Source organism: Trachurus japonicus, chromosome 8 (assembly GCF_045865225.1).
Source record: "Trachurus japonicus isolate A0001 chromosome 8, Traja_1.0".
NCBI classification, from domain to species: Eukaryota; Metazoa; Chordata; class Actinopteri; order Carangiformes; family Carangidae; genus Trachurus; species Trachurus japonicus.
In genome coordinates this window covers 23,740,382-23,761,512 of record NC_140914.1, presented here as the reverse complement: position 1 = coordinate 23,761,512, position 21,131 = coordinate 23,740,382, and the positions used below count along the sequence as shown (strand labels likewise).

The 21,131-nt window shown below is 42.2% G+C and overlaps 2 protein-coding genes across 3 annotated transcripts; one reads left to right on the top strand and one right to left on the bottom strand.

Moving 5' to 3' along the window:
- Positions 1-281: 281 nt before the first annotated feature.
- st13 (ST13 Hsp70 interacting protein) lies at positions 282-6,331 on the bottom strand. Its single transcript, XM_085784800.1, has 13 exons — positions 6,227-6,331; positions 5,693-5,832; positions 5,037-5,082; positions 4,766-4,862; positions 4,479-4,552; positions 4,268-4,334; positions 4,074-4,158; positions 3,793-3,903; positions 2,760-2,862; positions 2,472-2,588; positions 1,978-2,017; positions 1,766-1,854; positions 282-973 (listed from the first exon to the last, which is right to left on the bottom strand). The coding sequence occupies exons 2-13, from the start codon at positions 5,800-5,802 to the stop codon at positions 839-841; spliced, it is 1,074 nt and encodes a 357-aa protein (XP_085640926.1). The 5' UTR covers positions 5,803-5,832; positions 6,227-6,331; the 3' UTR covers positions 282-838.
- On the top strand, positions 5,924-19,254 carry xpnpep3 (X-prolyl aminopeptidase 3, mitochondrial). Of its 2 annotated transcripts, none has more exons than XM_085784799.1 (12): positions 5,924-5,942; positions 6,980-7,097; positions 8,191-8,313; positions 8,518-8,705; positions 8,906-9,125; positions 13,635-13,819; positions 13,918-13,980; positions 14,779-14,892; positions 15,024-15,109; positions 15,202-15,385; positions 17,859-17,979; positions 18,086-19,061. In XM_085784799.1, the coding sequence occupies exons 2-12, from the start codon at positions 7,025-7,027 to the stop codon at positions 18,250-18,252; spliced, it is 1,524 nt and encodes a 507-aa protein (XP_085640925.1). In that variant the 5' UTR covers positions 5,924-5,942; positions 6,980-7,024; the 3' UTR covers positions 18,253-19,061. The 2 variants fall into 2 exon arrangements, with proteins under 2 accessions (XP_085640925.1, XP_085640924.1); XM_085784798.1 differs by lacking the exon at positions 5,924-5,942 and adding an exon at positions 6,797-6,898 and having other exon boundaries at positions 18,086-19,254.
- The last annotated feature ends 1,877 nt before the right edge of the window (positions 19,255-21,131 follow it).

Here is a 21,131-nt window from a genome sequence, read left to right as displayed (position 1 = left end):
CTCTTTACATTTTAATCTGCCAAAAGGTATTGGAGAAGCTGAAAACTCAGTATCACGACACAATTTACTCTAAATGTACTAAGAGGGATTAAGGAAGAATTCACACAGGCCTGCTGCTTTAACTGTGTCACTTGTAAAAACCTACAGACAAGTCAGAGGACCAGAGAGTTGAATAAAAGACATTTTAGGAAGTTTTTTTTCCTCCCAAATCAGTGTGGTGACACAGAACGTCTGTAAAATGTAAAGGAAACAAACAGCTGAGAAACTTGATGTCCAACCTGTTTCGCGGCAACAGAGGTTTTATTATTGTGAATTGTTTTTTTCCATTAGGGTCAAACATAGACATTTTTTGCATTTATAATAAGAGATCTGTTAACAAAAAGTGCCGACAGTTGAGTGTGAGATTTCGGCTCAGTTTTAAGAGAAAGAAAAGACCAGTAGCTAAACCATTAGCACGTACTAAATGGCTGTAAAAATGTTGGTGAGCCAGTGTCTTAACGCAGGAGTTCCCAGTTTAGCTTTTTCCAGATACAGGTTAAGAAATGTCTCAACCTGTGGTTAAGTAAAGTCCCAGCGGAGACGCAGTGGGGGTTGTCTAAGTATCAGACCTGACTCCTAACCATCGGGTTGCTCTGTTGAGAAGTTGCTAAGTGCTAACAGGCTGAATAAGAACATTTAAAAAAGTAGCCCCACGTTCTCTACATCACTCCAATTAAATCTGTCAACCCGCTCCCACGTTTGAGCTGCACACAGTGGATTAATTTGTCGTAAAGCGTCGTGGCTCTCAGGATGGTTTCAATCACAGCAGATCCACTTCTCCGCTCCGGGCTCGTCCCGTCTATGGCTGTGGCGGGGCGCCGAATTTGGCACTCAGCTTGGTGACGAGGGCCATGATTTTGGGGTTGCTCTGGTACTTGGAGATGTTGGCCGGGTTCTGCGCCACATCCTGGAAGGCAGCCATCACCTCGGGGTCCTGGAATTTGACATGGAAGGGAAACAGGGTCACATTTATGTTCACGGTGCAGCTTTCATGGCTTATGATGAGTTTAAGGAAGTTCACGTTTTAAAATCACACACCCCCAAACATCTGTTTTAGGAGGAAAATAATGAGGTCACATATTCAGAATACAAATGTGAATATATGAGTTTTCTATCCAATTTTTTACCTTCACACTATCGACATTAAAACATTTTTAATGATGCTAATATGCTACACACTGTTCTTCCACTTTGAATCAAATGTGCTATATACAAAAGCTTAGTGATAATTTCAAGTACCACAAAAAAACAAGTATATAATCAGATAAAGATGGCAGGTCAGTGCAGTTTGGATTGTACATTTTCTTTTTGAGATTTCATTCAATGACTGTGCATTAAAACAGGTGGATTGGAATATCTCATAAACCCACTTCCACCAGAAGAAGCTGATTTTGGTCAGAAAACAAGTGGAGCTTGATGAGTTTGTGTCCAACGGCAGCACGGCTGTGAGAGTGCACTGTTGTTCTTTCCCCTGCAGCTTTTTAATCTCTTTTAGTGAATATCTACGTCCATCTATCTATGTGCTGCACTGCCAAAGGCTCAAACACATGATCTACTGTTTGGTATTAAAACATTCTCCTCCCCCTGTTTACATGGGGATGATGACCATACTGTGTCCTGCCCACTTCTGTCCCCTCAAGAAGACCCAAATTATAATAAGACTGGTTTCAAAGATTGGCCGTGGAACTGTTTGGATATAGAAGTTGAATGTTAAACACTGAGTCACCTTCATGGCATTGAGCAGCTCGGGGTCCGTCAGGAGGTCGCCGAGACCTGGCATGCCAGCAGGCGCTCCACCTGGGAATCCAGCAGGACCTACAGAAAAACCAGACTCATTAATGTATTTACACGACGTGACTGATCCTTAAGGCTTTTACTTTGGAGCGTCTATCTCCTCTCCTCATGCAACGAGCCAACTTGGTTCCATTCTCCTCCTACCTGGGAAAAATCCTCCTCCAGGCTGTCGTGCTTCTTCCTCCTGTTGAGGCAAAAGAACGGGATATGAAATGTCATTTTAATTCTAACAGACATTTGTTTTAAATTGTACCATAACTGGTGTATGGACTGACTTATGGTGTGGTTTGTGGGGTCATAGTGACCTTTAACTTCAACCTTTAGGGTCATAGTGACCTTTAACTTCAACCTTTAACCATTCAAATATAATCAATTCATCCTTGATGCCAGGTAAACTTTGTATCACATTTGAAGAGAACCATGAAGGCAGAGATGTTGTGTAGCCCTCAGGGGCATCTTTAACAGACTTCTTGTTATAAAGCAAATGACAGCTGTGCCTTTGAGTTTCTCTTTGGCTTCTCTAAACACCTTGACTATTATATCTTTCATCAACAAACCTCACTGGTTTAATATGAGTTCAGCTTTAAAAGCCCATTTACTGCATGAATCTGAAATGTTAAGTCTCCACAGCAGCTCACCCTCTGAGCCCGCGCATGCTCCTCTCTCGCCTTCTTTACCCGCTCCTGTTTCTCCCTGATCTCCTTCTCTTCTCTCTTGCGCTCATACTTGCGTCTGTGCTCCATGATTTTGTTGGCCTGAAAGGGAGAAATGACAAGTGTGATGTACCGCAGACAGCATTGTCTTTGATTCCCGTTTCTGAAGACCTACTCTGATCAAATGATGATATAACACACCCACATTACACTTAATATGAATGAACTCATTTCAAAAGGTTGTTAAGTGTTTTTTATTCCCTCAGGCATTACCTTAGGCTGGACCTCCTTCAGCAATGCACTGGCATCTTCATCATAGTCCAGTTTACAGGCTGTGGCCAGGTCTTTGGCTGCGTCCTCCCAGTGGCCCAGCAGCCTGCAGCAGCACAAACACACAAACACACACTAGGTAACAGCAGCACAGGCTAGACGGTGAGCAAAGTACTTAACTTTCAGATCACCAAACTGTTGTTAAACTCATCCCATCCCTAAACATCCTTCAGGTTAATCAGAAGGCCACTGTACGCTTCGAGGTAACAACAGCCTTGCTTTCTGTAACACACTGCTCCAATAGATTTTTTAAACCAATTGCAGTGTCACACTGTGGTATCAGTTTTGAGGCACTTCAGACGGTGCGTTCGAAGTCTATAAAATAAACAAGGAATGCAGACAAAATCCCTCAGTTTTGTTCACGTTTTGTGTGTATTCATTTTTTTTTTCAGAAGAGTATTTGCAAAGAAAATTCAAAGATGTTAAAGCTTTCTAGAGGAAGAGTGAACATCAAGTCAGGAGGATTACAGTCTCCACATCACTCCGTACAGATCTAATGTTCTTAATATCTCATCTCTTGTGGATGTCAAAGTCCCATGTGTTCTTTTGCAAAGTGTCATTTCCATTTAAATGTTGTCGTTTTTTATGCCCAAATAAAAAAAAATTACACATACGACTTGTGGATCATCTCATGTTGGACACCGACTAGTGACAGGAAATTATTATTTTTGCTTTGCATGTAACTAAACAGGACCCTGTTACCTGGTTTTAAAACACACTACATGATTAAATGTCATGTTAAATGTCATGTTCCTGGGTTATTCCTGGTTATTTCAGCGCTGATCCTATGGTTTGGAACACAAATATTAAGTGCCACTTGCCAAACAAGTTGAGGTGTGCTATCCCGGAGTGTGTTTACACTGAGGGTTTGGTTATGGCGCTCATGTGTGTAGTGGAAGCTCTTCACCAGCTGTTTGTTAACCTTACACACTGGAAAACATCTGCGCTGTGGTAGAACCTTGAAGCAGAAATGTACCTGTGAGCTTTTCCCCTCCACTTGTATGGCTGTGCAGAGTCTGGGTTGATGCTGATGGCTTTGTCACAGTCTCTTATAGCTGCGTTGGGTTTCTGCATCTGGATGTAGACACTGATACAACGAGAACAACCGATTACACTCAGTCATTCAGAGAGAACGTATCATTACTAAACACCACCACACCTTTTAATGCAGGTCATTTTTTGCGAGGACTCAAACAGCCTCGGTACTTTAACACTTTGTAATGAATAATCTGAATGAATTATGCAGGCGGCTCTCACCTTGCCCTCTTGGCGTACATGATGGCTACACAGGGATTCAGCTTAATGGCTTCAGAGAAGAGTTCCAGAGCTTTCTGCAGGTCGCCTATAAAAAATTAAGAAATAAAAAGAAAAACTTAGAGATCATAGACATAATGAATTCAAATCAAACTCTTGCATAGCTTTCTGTGTGTGCATGCAGTCTGCCAACCTACCTTCTCCCAGAGCATTAATAGCCTCTATCTTCTTCTCATTGGCCAAATCCATCATCTCATCTGTGACCTGAGGAAGTGTAGAGACACAGATGTTCAAACCAATCTCGTCTTACGGCTTCAATCTTTAATGCTGGCCAGGAATCTTCTCAATATAATGTTCAGTTTCGACTCAAGAGAACAGGGTTTGCATGATTTAAACAAAACATTTTACCTCAGCGTTTTCAAATCCTTCCATGTCCTGTGGCTCAACAGTGTCTGGCTCGATCACCCCCTCGTTGTCAATTTCTGAGACAAACAAAGTAAAGCCAACATTTAGAATAAGCTCTTCTTAGGTCCCACGAAGAATGTTCTTTAGTTTTGTAAAGGGGTTTTTACAATTTTCATCGAGGAAGATACGTTTTGTTAACAAACTAAGATTTGTTACAACCAAACAAGACTTGGCACAGATGTAGTCAACCTGTGGATGGGTGATTGTAGAAACTGTCAGTATAAACAAACCTATTTCACTCTCCTCGCTCTCAGAGCGTGCAGGAGCGTCAGGCTCTGGGGCTGAAGCTGAAGCTGATGTAGGGGGAGGACCACAGGGGCAGCCACCCTGCAAGTCAGAGAGCACTCTGTTACATCTGCAGCATGAAAACAACTGCAAATACTATTCAACTAAATGTTGGTGTTTTTCTTCTAAACACACATCAGAATAATACAATTAAATAAGGAACAGAAAAATAAAAACATATAAGCACACACAATGATGGCAATATTTGTTTATTACCTGGCATGAACCCATCTTGGCCAGAGGAGGGATTGTGGCCCCCATCCTGCAATGTAAGTACAAAGGGCAATCCAGTGAGCAGTGAAAGTACCTTAGTCATTTAGAAGTAAAATCTGTCAATGACAATTATTCATATTGAAATATAAACATATGTATACCATGATGTGGTTACAGTTTAGTGCCCTCCTGCTGCCTACTTTACAAATTCAAAGGATCTGGGCCACTGTTGCTTGAGGAAAGTGGATGGAAATTATTATGATTCAACACAACCGTGACCTAACAATGTTTTGTCAATTGAATGGCTTCAGTCCAACACTTGGCACTTAACCATTTAGTTTCTAAATACCTATGTTATACTGAAAGGTGAGCTGTTCGTGTGATTTTCAGGGTTTCTCGTGCTCTTGCCTGACGTTACACACACACACACACACAGGTCCATAACTGTGCAGATGGGCGGGACAGGGCACGTGGTGAATCTGCAGTCTGGTTGGGACTCCAAGTATTATACTAACACGATGACAGAAAAAGTCTTCTCTGCTGATTTTACAACCTTATTTCAAGTAACAACTTTCAACACACGCAGTGCAGTGTAATGTGTGCGGTGTGTTCACAGGCTGGAGCAGCCGCTGCTCCGCGGTGCGGTATGGTGCACTGACCCCAGCAGCCAGGTCCGGAAGAAGCTCATCTCCGGGAGGTGCAGGAGCCCGGGGTTGGACTCGCACATCTGCACGAAGCCCTTCAACTCCGCCACTTTCCGTGGGTCCATCTTGCTCTGTCACGTCCAGCACGCAGTGCGCTGCATGCGTGAAACACAAAGAGGAAAAACAGAGTCAACAACTTCACCAGTCGGGCTTGTTTACATGCCTGGCTGCTAGCGTTAACGCTTGGCAGCGGTGATAAGCTAAGGTACATGAAAGCAGCAGGGACTGAATGAGCGTCTTCGTTTTAACTTCACATTTCACATTCCCCCTGCAAAAACCCTGCAAACCACCGCGTGCGACTGTGCAAAACTGACATTAATAACAGTTTCAATTAGCACAAGACAGAAGTTTCTAGAAATGTGAAACCGTCCGTGGCGCGGTGACTGTTTGACGCATGATACCGAGGTTAGCTAGCTGCGGCTCGGCCGCGGCCAACACAAACACCCCGGGCAGCAGCCGTGTGGTTCAGCCATGCGAAAGGAAACGCACCCGATATGAAATGTGCTCCGTTGACACCCGAGAAGAACAAACCACCGGGGAAGACTGGCTGCAGCCGAGTTTTATCGCCACCGTTTCACTGGTTGTGGCGTCACTGCTGTGTTTTCATTCAGGCGAGTCGTCGGACAGACCCACAGACCATGGTGGTGCTGTGCCCTCGGTCTGGCCTGGCAGGACTTTACAGGCGTCATGTAAGGGTAACCATGAGGCTAATTACACCATACGGATGAAACGAAAGCTGCAGTTTTCACACGGCCACCCAAAGCTGTGAATATGTTAGAGTCACAGTGAATCAAATGATGGTAACAGATAAACATTGGGGTTAAATCCGAAGAGTGATATGGATTTTTATGATGTAGTTTTGATAGGTGCCTGAATGAAATGAAAACACCTTGACAGTATGAAGCATATACTTATAGAAAAGGTTGGTGGTCCTTAAATAAAAGTGCACATTGATCCACGATTCTAAAAAAAAAAAAATCAGGTCATTTCTAAATTGAAAGATTGTGGGATTAAGCGCCTCTGCCTAGAAAGCCAAACTCAGGGAACGAACTCCCACTATATGAATGAATGTAGCAAGTAATCATGGGAGCAGCGAGCTAGCGACAGCTAACAGTGAACAGGAGGGGGATATGATTGTTTTATGTGAATATTTTAACATTGGTAAGTCGCTGTACATAAATATCCGGTGTCATCTGTCTGTGGACTTTGAGCCTCACTGACTCTGACTCTCGATGTCCACAGCGGGACGAGATGTGTGACTGATCCGTGTCCTCCAGCTGCAGCAACATGTTGCCCTCAGCCAGCACCTTGGTCAGGTCTGCTGTCAGGCTGCTGCCCCGGCGTCGGCAGTCAGCTCCAGGTGAGCCCGGCGCCCTTCATGTGTAGTCACTGTCACTATAATATGTCCACTTTTACTCCCTTTACTTTTACAGGGAATCACTTGAACCCGCTCCTCCACTACTTTTATATGACTGTCACTGGTTTGTCCTCAGAGAGTGAGAGTTTTGCCATGTTTAACGTGTGACCCTTTGCTATAGCAGTACCTGGGCCACTTGGGATCTTTCATACCAGCAGCAGGACATCTAAATCTCTCAGTCTGTCATTTAATCAACTGCCTGAGTCAGTTAGAGAAATGTAAAAAAAAAAAAAAAAAAAAAAGAATACACCTTCATCATAACAGTTTTTCTCATAACAGAGGTGAACCACTGGACTTATGGTACACAGTAAATGATGTAGTTGAAATAGATCCACATCCAGCTACTACAACAGTACATTTCCAAATGTCTGCCTACATTTATCTGGGGATCAATAAAGTATCTATCTATCTATCTATCTATCTATCTATCTATCTATCTATCTATGGGAGCACAGAACAGATTTACAGAAATGTCAGACCACAACGTATGGTCCATATCACTGGATTGTGACTGTATATGGGCAGGCACACGTATAGCTTATCCATGTTTTATGCATTATGTGCACCGTCACTTCATAGCTTCCAGCCACGCCAGCCTGTGTAGAGTTTGCATGTTCTCTATGTGTCTATATGGATTTCCTTCAGGGTCTCCAGCCTCCTCCTCCCACAGCCCAAAAACCATGCAGGTTCAGGTTAATTGGTGAATCCAAATTGCCCCTAGGTGTGAATTTGAGTGTCAGTGGTTGTTTCCTGATAGACTGGCGACCTGGCCAGGGTTAACAGTGTGGTCGCTCAGTGTGCACAGGGATTAACTCCAGCCCTTCACAACCCTGTAGGGATAAATGGCACAGATAACATGTGAACTTGCCATCACTCAAGTGTATCTTTGGCGTTTCTGCACTGCAATATATGTGAACCAATACCAGCATCTGTGGGAAGTTCATATTGGTCAGTTGTGCAGCTCTTCTCTGTGAAACACAGTCTGACAGCTGATGTAACAGAGTGTTTGCTCTCTGTGTTGTGTTGCTCTCTGCAGGATGTGTTCGGTGCCTGTTCAGAAACATCTCTGTGAAACCAGGAGGTTTGAAACCAAAGACAGTTCCACCCCGATACCTGGGCCAGCCGAGCCCTTTCACTCATCCACACCTCATCAAACATGGTGAGTGTTGTTGACCGAAACAACTACACCTGTAAAGCAAATGATTTTTAATGGACAAAGGTGCAATTAAAAGTTACTCAATACTGTTCACACATTTAACTTCATTCATCACTCTATGCTGAATGTAAAGACATGGAGAAGAGATCGTAGCAGAGTGTGTCACTAGCTCTCTCTCTCATGATAACCCTGATCTCTTCTCCTCAGGTGAGGTGACCCCAGGCTTGAGCCAGACAGAGTTCGAGCTCCGTAGACACCGACTGGCTTCGCTTATCGAGGCCCAGGCAGACAAGCTGGGACCCTCTGCCTCCTCTTGCAACCACGTGGTCATCGTTTTGTCTCATCCAACCCGCTACATGACCAATGACATCCCTTATCCCTTCCACCAGAACCAGGTGCATGTTTTGTCTCATGTTGTCTTCATCTTCTGTTTAATCGCTTGTGCAAATGGGGGTTTGTCAACAATACTGAAGGAAAATTCTTTTTAACTCGGATATACACCATTACTCAGCTTTTGTCTTGTTGTGTTTTGGGGTTTCTGATTGTAATTTCAGCAAGGCTTTGCTAAATTAACCATGGACCAAATGTTCTGCAGGATTTGCTCTACCTCAGCGGCTTCCTAGAGCCTGACAGTGCCTTGGTTCTTCACGGGAAAGGGAGACCAGACCAGGCCATCTTGTTTGTCCCCCGCAGAGACCCAGGCAGGGAGCTGTGGGACGGGCCCCGGTCTGGGAAGGACGGGGCGGCTGCTTTGACCGGCATAGAGAGAATTCATAGCACTGAAGAACTTGGCCTTGTGCTCAAGGCCCTTAAAGGTTGGTGGGTGGAAGTGAGAGGACACATGTCCAGGACAAATGTCTCTTCACAGAAATAAGTCTACAGTGATACCACCAGTAGCAGATTTACTATTAAAGCATGGCTGTTGTTAGCAGATTTATTAGTTATAGCTACAAGGCTATAAGTCTGGGAAACCTCTGCTCCAGCTGATCTATAATGTTCCCAGAATACTATTTTTAAAGCAAGGACCATGTGCTGTTATGTACTACATACAGTGCCTTGCAAAAGTATTCATACCCCTTGAACTTTTCCACATTTTGTCACGTTACAACCACAAACTTAAATGTATTTTTTTTTTTTTTTTTTTTTACAAATTAACGAAAAAATTGAAGTTTTTGGCCTACATGCAAAACACTATGTGTGGCAGAAACCTAACACTGCACATGAACCTGAACACACCACCCCCACAATGAAACATGGTGGTGGCAGCTTCATGCTGTGGGGAGGCTTTTCTTCAGCAGGGACAGGGAAGCTGCTCAGACTTGATGGGAAAATGGATGGAGCTAAATACAGGGCAATCCTGGAGGAAAAGCTGTTAGAGGCAGAAAAAGACTTGAGACTGGGACGGAGGTTCACCTTCCAGTAGGGCACCGACCCTATACACACAGCCAGATCTACAATGGACTGGTTTACATCAAAGCATATCCATGTGTTAGAACGGCCCAGTCAAAGTCCAGACCTAAATCCTACTGAGAATCTGTGGCAGGACTTGAAAACTGCTGTTCACAGACGCTCTACATCCAATCTGACTCAACTTGAACTATTATGCAAAGAAGAATGGGCAAAAAAGTCAGCCTGTAGATGTGAAAAGCTGGTAGAAACACACCCCAAAAGACAAAAGAAGGTGGTGGGGGACTGAATACATATGCATGCCACACCTTTCAGATTTTTATTAGTAAAAAATCTTAACATGTATCATTTCCCTTCCACTTCACAATTATACACCACTTTGTGTTGGTCTATCACGCAAAATCCCAATAAAATACTTATAAGTTTGTGGTTGTAATGTGACAAAATGTGGAAAAAGTTCAAAGGGTACGAATACTTTTGCAAGGCTCTGTATATACACTAAGATGGTGTATGTCAACCCTCTAGAATGATCTACATTTACATATAAACGGGTCCTAAAATATGGTGAAATGAGTTACAATTATCAATCTTTTAACACCAGTTACACAAATCACTGTATTCTTGTCCATCACGAAAACATGAAGTCACACTCACAGTTTAGGCAGAAAAAAAGGATGTGAATCCACCAGATAATAGCTTAATCAAAAGCTGACCAGAGTCAGGAGTTATCAAACCTGGAGTCCAGTAAATGAAACAGGATTTACACCCTCAGGAAGCACATGATGAGAAGAAGACTCATCCAGAAGAGTTTAAATATTCATTAGTCCACAAGTGTCTATAAATAAAGATGGTTACTCTCCCTAGAAGCCGGCGTCCAGCTTAGAGTCTCCAAAGACCCAACACAAAATGATAAGTGAGGTATAAATGACACTCAGCGTCAGAGATAGAGACTTTAGTGAGTAACTGCAGCTGGTTAACATCTGATCATGAGTTGACTATTAATAGATCATGGTGTCCATGACCATCATCATCACTGTGCACCTCAAGTTTGTTAAAGATCAGCTCGACTCTTCACAACATTACTTGGGAAATGTTTTGTGAGCTGATCAATCAATCAATCAATCAATCAATCAATCAATCAATCAATCAATCAATCAATCAATCAATCAATCAATCAATCAATCAATCAATCAATCAGTCAGGCTTTATTTGTATAGCACTTTTCATGCCCATGGCAGCTCAAAGTGCTTCACATGTTAAAAACAAACAATATAGGGGACACATATTGGGAGACATAGGGAACACATGTTAGGGAGACATACATAAATTTGCAAACACATACACATTCACACAATAATGTTAGAACAATGGATTTTATCGGGGAAACGCTATCTAATACTCACTCATTTGCAGTGGGGAAAACACTAGATAAAATGAAGTAAAATAAATAAAATTGAGAAGAAGAGAAAGACACTAGGTAAAATGAAGTAAAATAGATAGAATGAGAAGATAAGAGAGATACTAGATCAAATGAGGTAAAATCGAAACGGAAGACACAGCTGTGTTTGTATAAAGGTGAAACAGGGTGGAGGGAGCATCGTGATTTGTTGCTCTTGGACCTGTACAGCTCGGCACCATTGAGGGAAAAGGGAATTCCCAAGTTTATCAAGATTTCTTCCAGCACCCTGGCGGAAGCTGAGAAGACTAAACATGAAAGAAAACCTGCGACAGAATGACTTCATACTAAGAAAATCCATGTTTGGGTTGCAGAGTCAGAGTCAACCCTCAGTCAGACATCCTGCTAATGGAGGTTCAACCAGTTATTAAACCCAAAGACTCACTGACTTTTTCCACCAGTGGGGAAAAAAGACACAAAACATTGTCAGTATTTTTGTGTTATTAGCATAAGTACATCATGTGTTTGCCTGTACTTATCAACTAGATAAGGATCAGATCGTACCAATTAATGCAGAAAACCAACTCGTAAACATTCACATATGTTTTTCTTTCCACTGTACATAATATAGTTCCTACAAGGTGAAAAGGGTGAACAGTCAGCATCTTCATTAGGAGTTAGTTTGACTAGTATTACAGTAGTGCAATAATCTGAATAAAATATTCTGTATCAGAGAATTTGACTAATAAGTTTAGGTTTGTGTTATAGAATAGAATAGAATAGAATAAACTTTAATGTCCCACAGGGGAAATTTGTTGTGGACTCAGTGCATGGTAAAAAAAAAAACCTGCCTTAATATACATAAAATACATAAATGGCAGTTGACATGTACACACACACTCATGACACACCCAGTTAAGGGTTAAAAATATTAAAAAGTAAACAAACAAACAAACAAGCATCAGTTATTGCACATCTCCCAGATAAAAAATAAAAACAAGAGTTATTGCACACCTCCCAGGCCTCAGCATACACCATCTACAGAGCTATTCAAAAGTTTGATGGAGGTGGGTACAAAAGAGAATTTAAAACGATTCAGTCTGCATTTAGGGAGTCTATACCTTCTACCGGAAGGCAAGAGCTCGTCATTTTCTAGAAGGATATGGGACGGGTCTGACAAAACCCTCCGTGCCTGCCTGACTACAGACTGCTCATAGATGGACTGGAGGGAGGGTTTGTCAGTCCTCCCCATCACCTTCATAGCAGTCTGGACCAGGCGCTGCAGCTTGGCTTTAGACTGTGCAGAGAGGTTGCCATACCACGCTGTTATGCCATATCTAATAACGCTCTCTATTACTGCCTGATAAAAAAGAAACATAATGTTTTGACTGACCCCGAACACCCTCAGCCTACGTAGAAAATACAGCCTTTGCTGTAAGCGACAACAGACCATGATCACAACAGACATGATCACTCCAGCTGAAGAGGTTATCCATCTGGATGCCCAGGTACCTGTAGGATGTGACCTGTTTAATTTCCTCCCCATGTATGGCCAGTGGGGTATGATCCCCCACTGACCGGGGGTCCAGCACCATCTCCTCAGTTTTTTTGGTGTTGATGATGAGGTAGTTCTCATTACACCAATGAACAAATTTGTTCACTTCTGTGAAGTATGATGAGGGGTCTGAGTTCTGGTGGAGCAGGCTGAGAATGGCCGTGTCGTCTGAAAATTTAAAAAACATGTTGCCGGGAAGAGAATTAGTGCAGTCATTTGTATACAGTGTAAACCGGACCGGTGAACTTACGCAGCCCTGTGGTGCACCTGTATTAATGCATTTGGATTCAGAGATTGAGTCGTTAATTCTGACATTTTGGGTTCTATCTGTTAAAAAAGAATAAAACCATTTAATAATAAAGGGATTAACATTCATCTGGGTCAGTTTCTGTAGGAGCAGGTGAGGCTGCAGTGTGTTAAAAGCTGAGCTAAAATCAACAAACAAAAGGCGTGCATAGGCCTTGGGATCTTCCAGGTGCCTGAGAGTCAGATGCGTGATGCTGTTAATTGCATCGTCCATGCTCCTCCCCTGCCTATAGGCAAACTGTAGTGGGTCTAGTTCTGATTTAACGTCACATTTAAGCATGGATACCATATATTTTTCAAAACATTTCATGACAATAGAAGTTAAAGCCACCGGTCTAAAATCATTGTTTCTGTGGGACAAGATTTCTTTGGGATGGGAACAATGGTAGCTCTTTTCCAGAGGGCAGGAACTAAATGAGATGTTGTCATACTGAATATCGAGTTCATATTTGCTATGCCAGTGACATTCCCCTGCCTTTAGACATAAGGCTAATAGGCTGAGCAAGCTTATTAAAACACATTAGAGCATTTGGAAATAGCACTGTTTTTAATCGTTTCTTTACATTTTTAGTTTTGGTTATGCTTCAGAAAAGCACACATTCGATCACTACAACTAATTTGGACTTTAACTTCACCACATTTTCTCTGATCCTCTTTCAGGCACTCTGCTTTGGTATGATAGTTCTCAGCCCACTCACCCTCGGCTCCACCAGACATATGTGTCTCCTCTGCTGGAGTCGGGGCCGATGCCACGCTCTCTCAGGCCCCTCATACACTCTCTGAGGGCCCTCAAGAGCTCAGCAGAGGTGGCGCTCATGCAAGAGGCGGGTCGTATCACAGCACAGGTTGGTGTTAATCCCTGCAGTTGAGAAGTATTTTTGATTTTCCTTTTCTCCCTTAACCACGAGAGACTCTTTGATTGACAGTGATACTTCTCTCTCAGGCTTTCAGGAGGACGATGGCTCTGTCTCAAGGAGACGTGGATGAAGCTGTGCTCTTTGCTAAGGTAACTGAAAGACTCTTTGTTCAATCAGGCTTCATTTGTATAGTACTTTGTATAGCTGCCCACAGCAGCTCAAAGTGCTTTACATGATAAAAACAAGGAACATAGGAGACGCATATTGGGAGACTCACATACATTCACATTCACATACGGATTCACATAATAATTGTATAACATTAGATTTTAGAGGCATCGAGGAAACGCTATCTTACACGCAATCATTTGCAATGGGGAAAACACTAGATAAAATGAAGTAAAATAGATAGGTGTAATAGGATAAAATAGAATAAGAGTGAATTAAATCAAATAGAATAAAAAAGATAATAATAAATAAAAAAGAAGAAAAAAAAACTCTTCACTGCCTTGTTATCACACGTGGCCCGTCATGATCTTCATGTCTTTTATTGATTAGTCACTTCAATGTGAATAACTTTGTGTTACCAAGATGTCGATGATTTAGATTAAAGGGTTGAGTAAAAGCAGTAATGCAGTGTTGATTTTAGATGTTTATCTTACCAGCTTGCCAGTTACGTATGTGTGATATCCTGTGTGATAAAAACCTGTAGAACCAAGTTACTGTGGTTTTCAGTACCGTGTTATAGTTGCTACATATTTAAAACGCTGCTTTTATTGAAATGTTAATATAATAAATAATATTTTGTTTTATAGAGTTAAACCCTTCTGACCCTCACCAAATACCTAGTTACTGCATTTTGCCTTTCGTAGGGCAGTGATCACAGCAAACATGAAGAGTGACTTCTCAAGTAGAAAAATCTTTTATAACATTACATCTTATTCCAGTTTGATTTTGAGAATCGTTTCCATGGCGCCAACTTCCTGGCCTATCCCCCCGTGGTCGCTGGAGGGAACCGAGCCAATACGCTTCACTACATCAACAACAACCAGATTGTAAAGGTAAAGGCAGGTGCTGAATGTGCTGAATGGATATTGAATGGTTCATATGTATATAAAACTGAAATAAAAATATACATAACTAGCTAACACGTATAACTTCTTTCCATTTTCCCCTCCGTCTTCCGCTTCAGGATGGTGAAATGGTGCTGCTCGATGGTGGCTGTGAATACTTTGGTTATGTCAGTGATATCACTCGAACATGGCCAGTGAATGGGAAGTAAGTGCAAGCTGTGCCACTCAAAATGAAATGAAGCCGGAGCTGATGACAACTATTTCTCTTACAATACAAAAACCTGTGTGTCCTGCCAGGTTCAGCCCGGCCCAGGCTGAGCTGTACGAGGCCGTCCTGGAGGTCCAGCGCTCCTGCTTGTCTCTGTGTTCACCGGGTGTCAGTCTGGATCACATCTACAGCACCATGCTGGCTCTGCTGGGCCGACAGCTCAGGCAGTTAGGGATCATCAAGGCCAGTACCAGTGACGCTGAAGCACTAAAGGTAATAATTCATATCTAAGCATCTGAATGATTCTGATCTGACAGATTATTCCTGTGCTTTACAACATAAAACAGCTGTTTGCTTTTAGAAAACCAAATTATTGTGTGAGCTGCAAAGTTGTATTTTCAATCTAGTACACCCTTGGTCTGCTGTGTCCCACAACCGCACCAGAGAGACACAATTCTTTCAAATTATGACTATTTCCAGGTTTATTGGGTTATTTCTATTTTATTTTATTTTATTTTTTACATTTTCCCTGTAGGACTTTATTCATCCTCTCGCCACTGGTTTGCAGTCTGTTTTGCCAATGTAAATGATGAAGTGGACTAATCACACCCTCCCTGAAACACAATATGCTCATATAACTCTGCGTTATAGAGGCACTCCTTTCCTGCAGTGGTTCGTTTCTGGGAAAATAAAGTGAGCAAGCCAAACCGAGGCTGAATACATTTACATTCAGCTCTGAAAACAAAAACATAATGTATGGTTGTAAAACAAAGTTTTTTTTGACAGCAAATGGTCTGTTTATTCTAGATGCATTACAGTCTTACACTTCGATTCTTCATTAAGACAAAGAATCAAAAACCTTTTCACACTTAGACATTAAGAAAGTCCTGGGCCGGCCTAGGAGTCCTCCTCTTCTGACTCGGTCCTCTCAGCACAGTATGGCTGTAGTGATTTTTTGTGTAAAGTTCACCTTAAATTTCACCCCTTAAATTCTTCTAGAATCAGTTGTGCCCATGATGATGCTCTACGACAATGAGGTCAACTTCTGTATAACTTATAAAGCTCTGTATAGTGGGGCAGATAAGCTCATATATGGAAGGAATTGTGCATTTTAATGACTAAAGCATGAAACTTTCAGCATTTCATCTACATACCCCAAGGTTTAATTTTAGACGTGGAACCACTTTGGTGGCTGACCTTTGGTGACGTTTAGGGGTCTTTAGGGGTCTTTTCCCACATTATTCCCCATTGGAAACCTATGAAAATCTGGGAAGTAAATCATTACCAATACATTTCTTCACCATTGTGTTTAGGAAGGTGTGTAATATCATGTAATAAAATGTTGAAATTCAACTCCAGTGGGAAACCCCCTAAAAAACTACTCAAAGTTGGGGTACCCGTGCAGATTTTGCGAAAATTCCGTGATGTTAAATTTGGCCTAAAGTAACTTGTGAGGGGTCAAACTAGGGGTTTTTCATGATTCTGAGTTGATCGCAAACATTAGTTTTTCAGCCAAAACACTCCTTGGTGGAAAAAAACAGCCACACCCACTTTTCCTGTTCATTGGAACCCCCCACCACCACCAATAGAATGTATTGCAGAGTATTGCAGAGAAGCCATTCCTTAGCATGGCAGAGGTTGTGTCACATATTACTACTAAATACTCAATAATATAACGTATATTCATCGTCTGTATAACGTTGTACAAGAAAAAAGGCTACAGAATATAAAAACCTCTAGTTTGACCCCTCACAAGTTACTTTAGGCCAAATTTAACATCACGGAATTTTCGCAAAATCTGCACGGGTACCCCAACTTTGAGTAGTTTTTTAGGGGGTTTCCCACTGGAGTTGAATTTCAACATTTTATTACATGATATTACACACCTTCCTAAACACAATGGTGAAGAAATTTTTAATGATTTACTTCCCAGATTTTCATAGGTTTCCAATGGGGAATAATGTGGAAAAAGACCCCTAAAGACCCCTAAAGGTCAGCCACCAAAGTGGTTCCACGTCTGAAATTAAACCTTGGGGTATGTAGATTAAATGCTGAAAGTTTCATGCTTTAGTCATTAAAACGCACAATTATTTTGCTTATCTGCCCCACTAGTAAGGGATAGTGACTCATTGCCACGGAGTTGTTTTCGATGTAAATTCATGCAAAACAGCCGATGCTCCATCTCTGCATTTGCCTTAAAAACAACTCTGTCTCGTAACGTTCCATTATTATCTCATAGCGTGGTGAATGTGCAGGTCACAACTTGTGCACGAGAACGTTTTGGAGTTGTTGGATTGTGTATTTGATGAGTTTTGATGAGGGAAACCAAGAAATCCCATGAGCCTCTGTAGTGCAGCTCTGAGCAGCTCACGGCTCTGCTCCGCCGTTCTAAAAATAACTTGCGCCGACAATTATAGGTAATGAACCTCAACCTACTGCTATCACTATAACGATTATGGCAATGGGCCAATTTTTTTTTTTTTTTTAAAGTATATTTTTTGGCTTTTTCATGCCTTTATTAGATAGGACAGTTGAGAGTGTGACAGGAAATGGGAGGCAGAGAGCGGGGGAATGACATGCAGGATAGGGCCGTCCGACGCGGGACTCGAACCGGGGCCGCCTGCAGCGAGGACTTAAGCCTCAACACATGGGGCGGGTGCTCTACCAACTGAGCTAAACACCGCCCCGGCAATGGGCCAATTTGCCAAAATGTTGAACTGTCCCTTTAAATGTTTGCTTATGCCAGGCTGCTCGAAGGTACTGCCCCCACCACGTTGGTCATTACCTGGGCATGGACGTCCATGACACTCCCGAGTTGTCGCGCTCACAGCCTCTACAGCCGGGGATGGCCATCACTATAGAACCAGGTATGGATCAACTAGGCTTTTAATCAGGTGTACACCCAGAACAGCTCATGTTGTCCCTGCGTTCACACATTAACTGCTTTTCTCCTTCTTTTTTTCTCCTTCACAGGTTTGTACATCTGCGAGGACAATGACCAGGTGCCAGAGCGTTTTCGTGGCCTGGGCGTGAGAATCGAGGACGACGTGGTGATCCAGGACAGGGGAGGCCCCCTGATTCTGTCCTCCGACGCGCCAAAGACCATCGCCGATGTAGAACAGGCCTGTGCCCAGAGATAGGACGAGGACAGACAGATGAGTGACCAAGTGAGCGGCAGAGTACAGAGTCTCCACGGTGATGACATCATCAGGCTCAGGGCCCAGGTACATGGAAAAAGTGGCAGTGCATTGCAAGACTCCAGTTTAAGACCTCATTTTTACATCTGGTTTTGGGGGGCACATAGATTTATTGGATTGCACAAAGTCTGAATATATAGTTCAACAAGACACACAACCCCTCGGTTTGGAAAGTTGTTAATGAATAGTTCATCTACAGTGACGGCAGATTTAGTTGTGTGTTCAAGAATCACAGTGCAGCCAGACAGTGCGTATAAACCATGCCATAATTGTAACTACACATCAGGGCTACAGTGGTTACAGTGATACCACACACAGACCGACCTTAATCATATACAGTACAATATATGTATCTAGTTGAAATCCAAGGAACCACATCGAGTCTGTATTTGTCTTAAGATCCAATGCTGCAGCTTAAGATCCATGGAAACAGTTTTATTCCTAAAACCACCAGTATTTGCTCGACACCATGTTTTTCAGAATAGCCAACACCATCATGAAACGCCACATGATAAATGTTCAAAAACAAAAACAACAACCTCTGAAGCCTATATGCACACATCATTATACTGTTACACGCAGAAAATGCATCATTCTTTCCCAGCTCATGCTCCAGCACAAAAGATCAAAATGCCAGATGTTGAACTTGCACTCACCGTGCTGTGGGATGGTCAGGAAGGACCAGATGATGTCAAATCAACAGATCACCCTGTTAAAGCACAGAGGTGATGAATAAAGAGGAACCTGTACACAACAGCTGCTCCTGATGCACCTGGAATGATTAGAAATTACAACATGAATCCACTGAAATGTGAAAAAGTCTATACTATACGTGTGTATAAGTATATGTGTGTGTGCGTGGGGGGGACTCTTGTCTTTTCAGCATAAAAAATGTGATCCCTTTTAAGGAAAATGGTGTTTATATGTATTAAAAAGATCTTGTTATTCTTTCTTTCATAACTGATCAATTCAGCTCAGTCAATTAGGCTGAAAACCCTCAGTCCCAGTGCTGATGTGATGTGACATGACATCAGTAGGACCCCAGTAGTTTGCAGGTCTGCTTTCATGACATTATTTTTGACTTTCTAGGCCACATGTTTGTTTCTCATGGATCTGCCCACAGCTGCATAAACCTGCTACTAGACCAACATGTAATGACTAAGGGCCCCTAATGACCCCACTGTTCTCCCACTTTCTGTGTGTTATATACACAGTGGTTATATTTTCCTGAGAGCCTGGTCAGGGTTGGCCCCAGTTTAGTTCAGGGAAATACACACAAGTTGATATTGTGTCTTTGTGGTGCATGTCCCCCAACACACTGTGACATCACGACTCTTTTTGAGGCGAGCAGTAGTTCATCTTAAACAACTTATACTTACATGTGCGGGATGAGGAAACTTGAACCCTGCAGAGCACAAACACTGAAAATGTACTTTTCAGGGAAGGAGATCTTGATTTATTCCAGTTATTAAACTTCTTAAATTAAAAAATATTTGCAAATTCATATTTTAGTGGCAGGTGGCAGATACTGATTACTTTGAGAGATTATTTTACAGAATATGATGAATTGTCATAGATGCAACTACAGTAGTATGTGAACTAGTTAACTCCAACAGTTGAAACATTTTACTTGCCACTCAGTGTAATGTTGAAATGTTGTTATAGGATTATTATTGCTTATACATGATGCATAAGCAATAATAATCCTATAACAACATTTCTTTCACTTTTGTCATAAAAAATACACAAGTAAAGGCCCTGCATTTAAAAAAAATCTACAAAAGTAATTCAGTAAAGGCTATTATAGGCAAATTATACTATCTTACACATAAAATGAGCTTATTATGTAGAACTGCTCCTCTCCTGGTGTGAAATTATTATGAAGTGGATTATGTTGATGCATTGATAGGTGACAACCAGTTTGACTGAAGCTTTATACTTGTTAAATGGTAAGATTGAAAACTGGACTTCACGACTTCTGGAGTTCACGATTCATCTCTCATCCAAAAGGCTTTTTCAGGTTCTAATGGTTTCTTCAACTCACATCACAGTAACTGATTAGATGTTTTGAAATGAAAAATCTTGAACTATAACGCAAGTGGTAACTACCTGTCGGCTAAATGTAGTAGAATAATATTGGGCAGGTTTGCCTCCTGGGCAAAGTGAACAACCGCCCAGAGCGCACAGCCCACAGCCCCCTGGGGGGCTGCAAATCCCCAGGTTTACCACATGTCACTGTGGTCATTTGTGGAGGGGTCCTACATTTAAAATCTAGTTTTATGACACTGACTATTTTGTTTAACATTATAATCCCAATGCAAAGTCCACATTCCTTCATCAGTAGACTGATGTTAGGATACCAACCCAGTAATCGTGTCATTTGATTTTATGTATCCAGTTAGGAAGACTAGAAAGTGGACTTCCTAATGTCAATTCCCAGGTGAAAATGTTCTCTACATTTTGAATTAATTCAGTTTATATTGTTCTTGGTCAGTACTTCTGGGATGTGGGGAGGCAGGCGGCCCAACTCAGATAGGTTAACCTGCATGGCTGCCAATAAGAGTAGACCATAATATTTAATATTAGATGCAGCGATGTGAGTGCATCTAGAATGGCTTTAATTGCAAATACCCTAGAAACTGTACAGTACAGCGCTACTGTAGCTGACTGAGCGAGATTAAAGTGGAGCACCACTGTCCCCTACAGATTGAACTCTCCGACTGCCGACAGTTTACGGAACCGGTTTCCGGACAATCCCGAACACCTACGAAGACAACCTCCCCTCTTCTTCCCTTCCTCCCTCCGTCCCTCCCTCCTCCCCT

Bases quoted from the DNA above. Each gene is read 5' to 3' on its own strand.
- xpnpep3 (XM_085784798.1), top strand. From the start codon at position 7,025: ATGTTGCCCTCAGCCAGCACCTTGGTCAGGTCTGCTGTCAGGCTGCTG. The intron at 8,706-8,905 runs GTGCATGTTTTG...AATGTTCTGCAG, and splicing joins ATCCCTTCCACCAGAACCAG to GATTTGCTCTACCTCAGCGG. The intron at 15,110-15,201 runs GTAAGTGCAAGC...GTGTCCTGCCAG, and splicing joins ACATGGCCAGTGAATGGGAA to GTTCAGCCCGGCCCAGGCTG.
- st13 (XM_085784800.1), bottom strand. From the start codon at position 5,802: ATGGACCCACGGAAAGTGGCGGAGTTGAAGGGCTTCGTGCAGATGTGC. The intron at 4,159-4,267 runs GTAGGTTGGCAG...AATTTTTTATAG, and splicing joins TATTAATGCTCTGGGAGAAG to GCGACCTGCAGAAAGCTCTG. The intron at 2,863-3,792 runs GTACATTTCTGC...GTGCTGCTGCAG, and splicing joins TGGAGGGGAAAAGCTCACAG to GCTGCTGGGCCACTGGGAGG.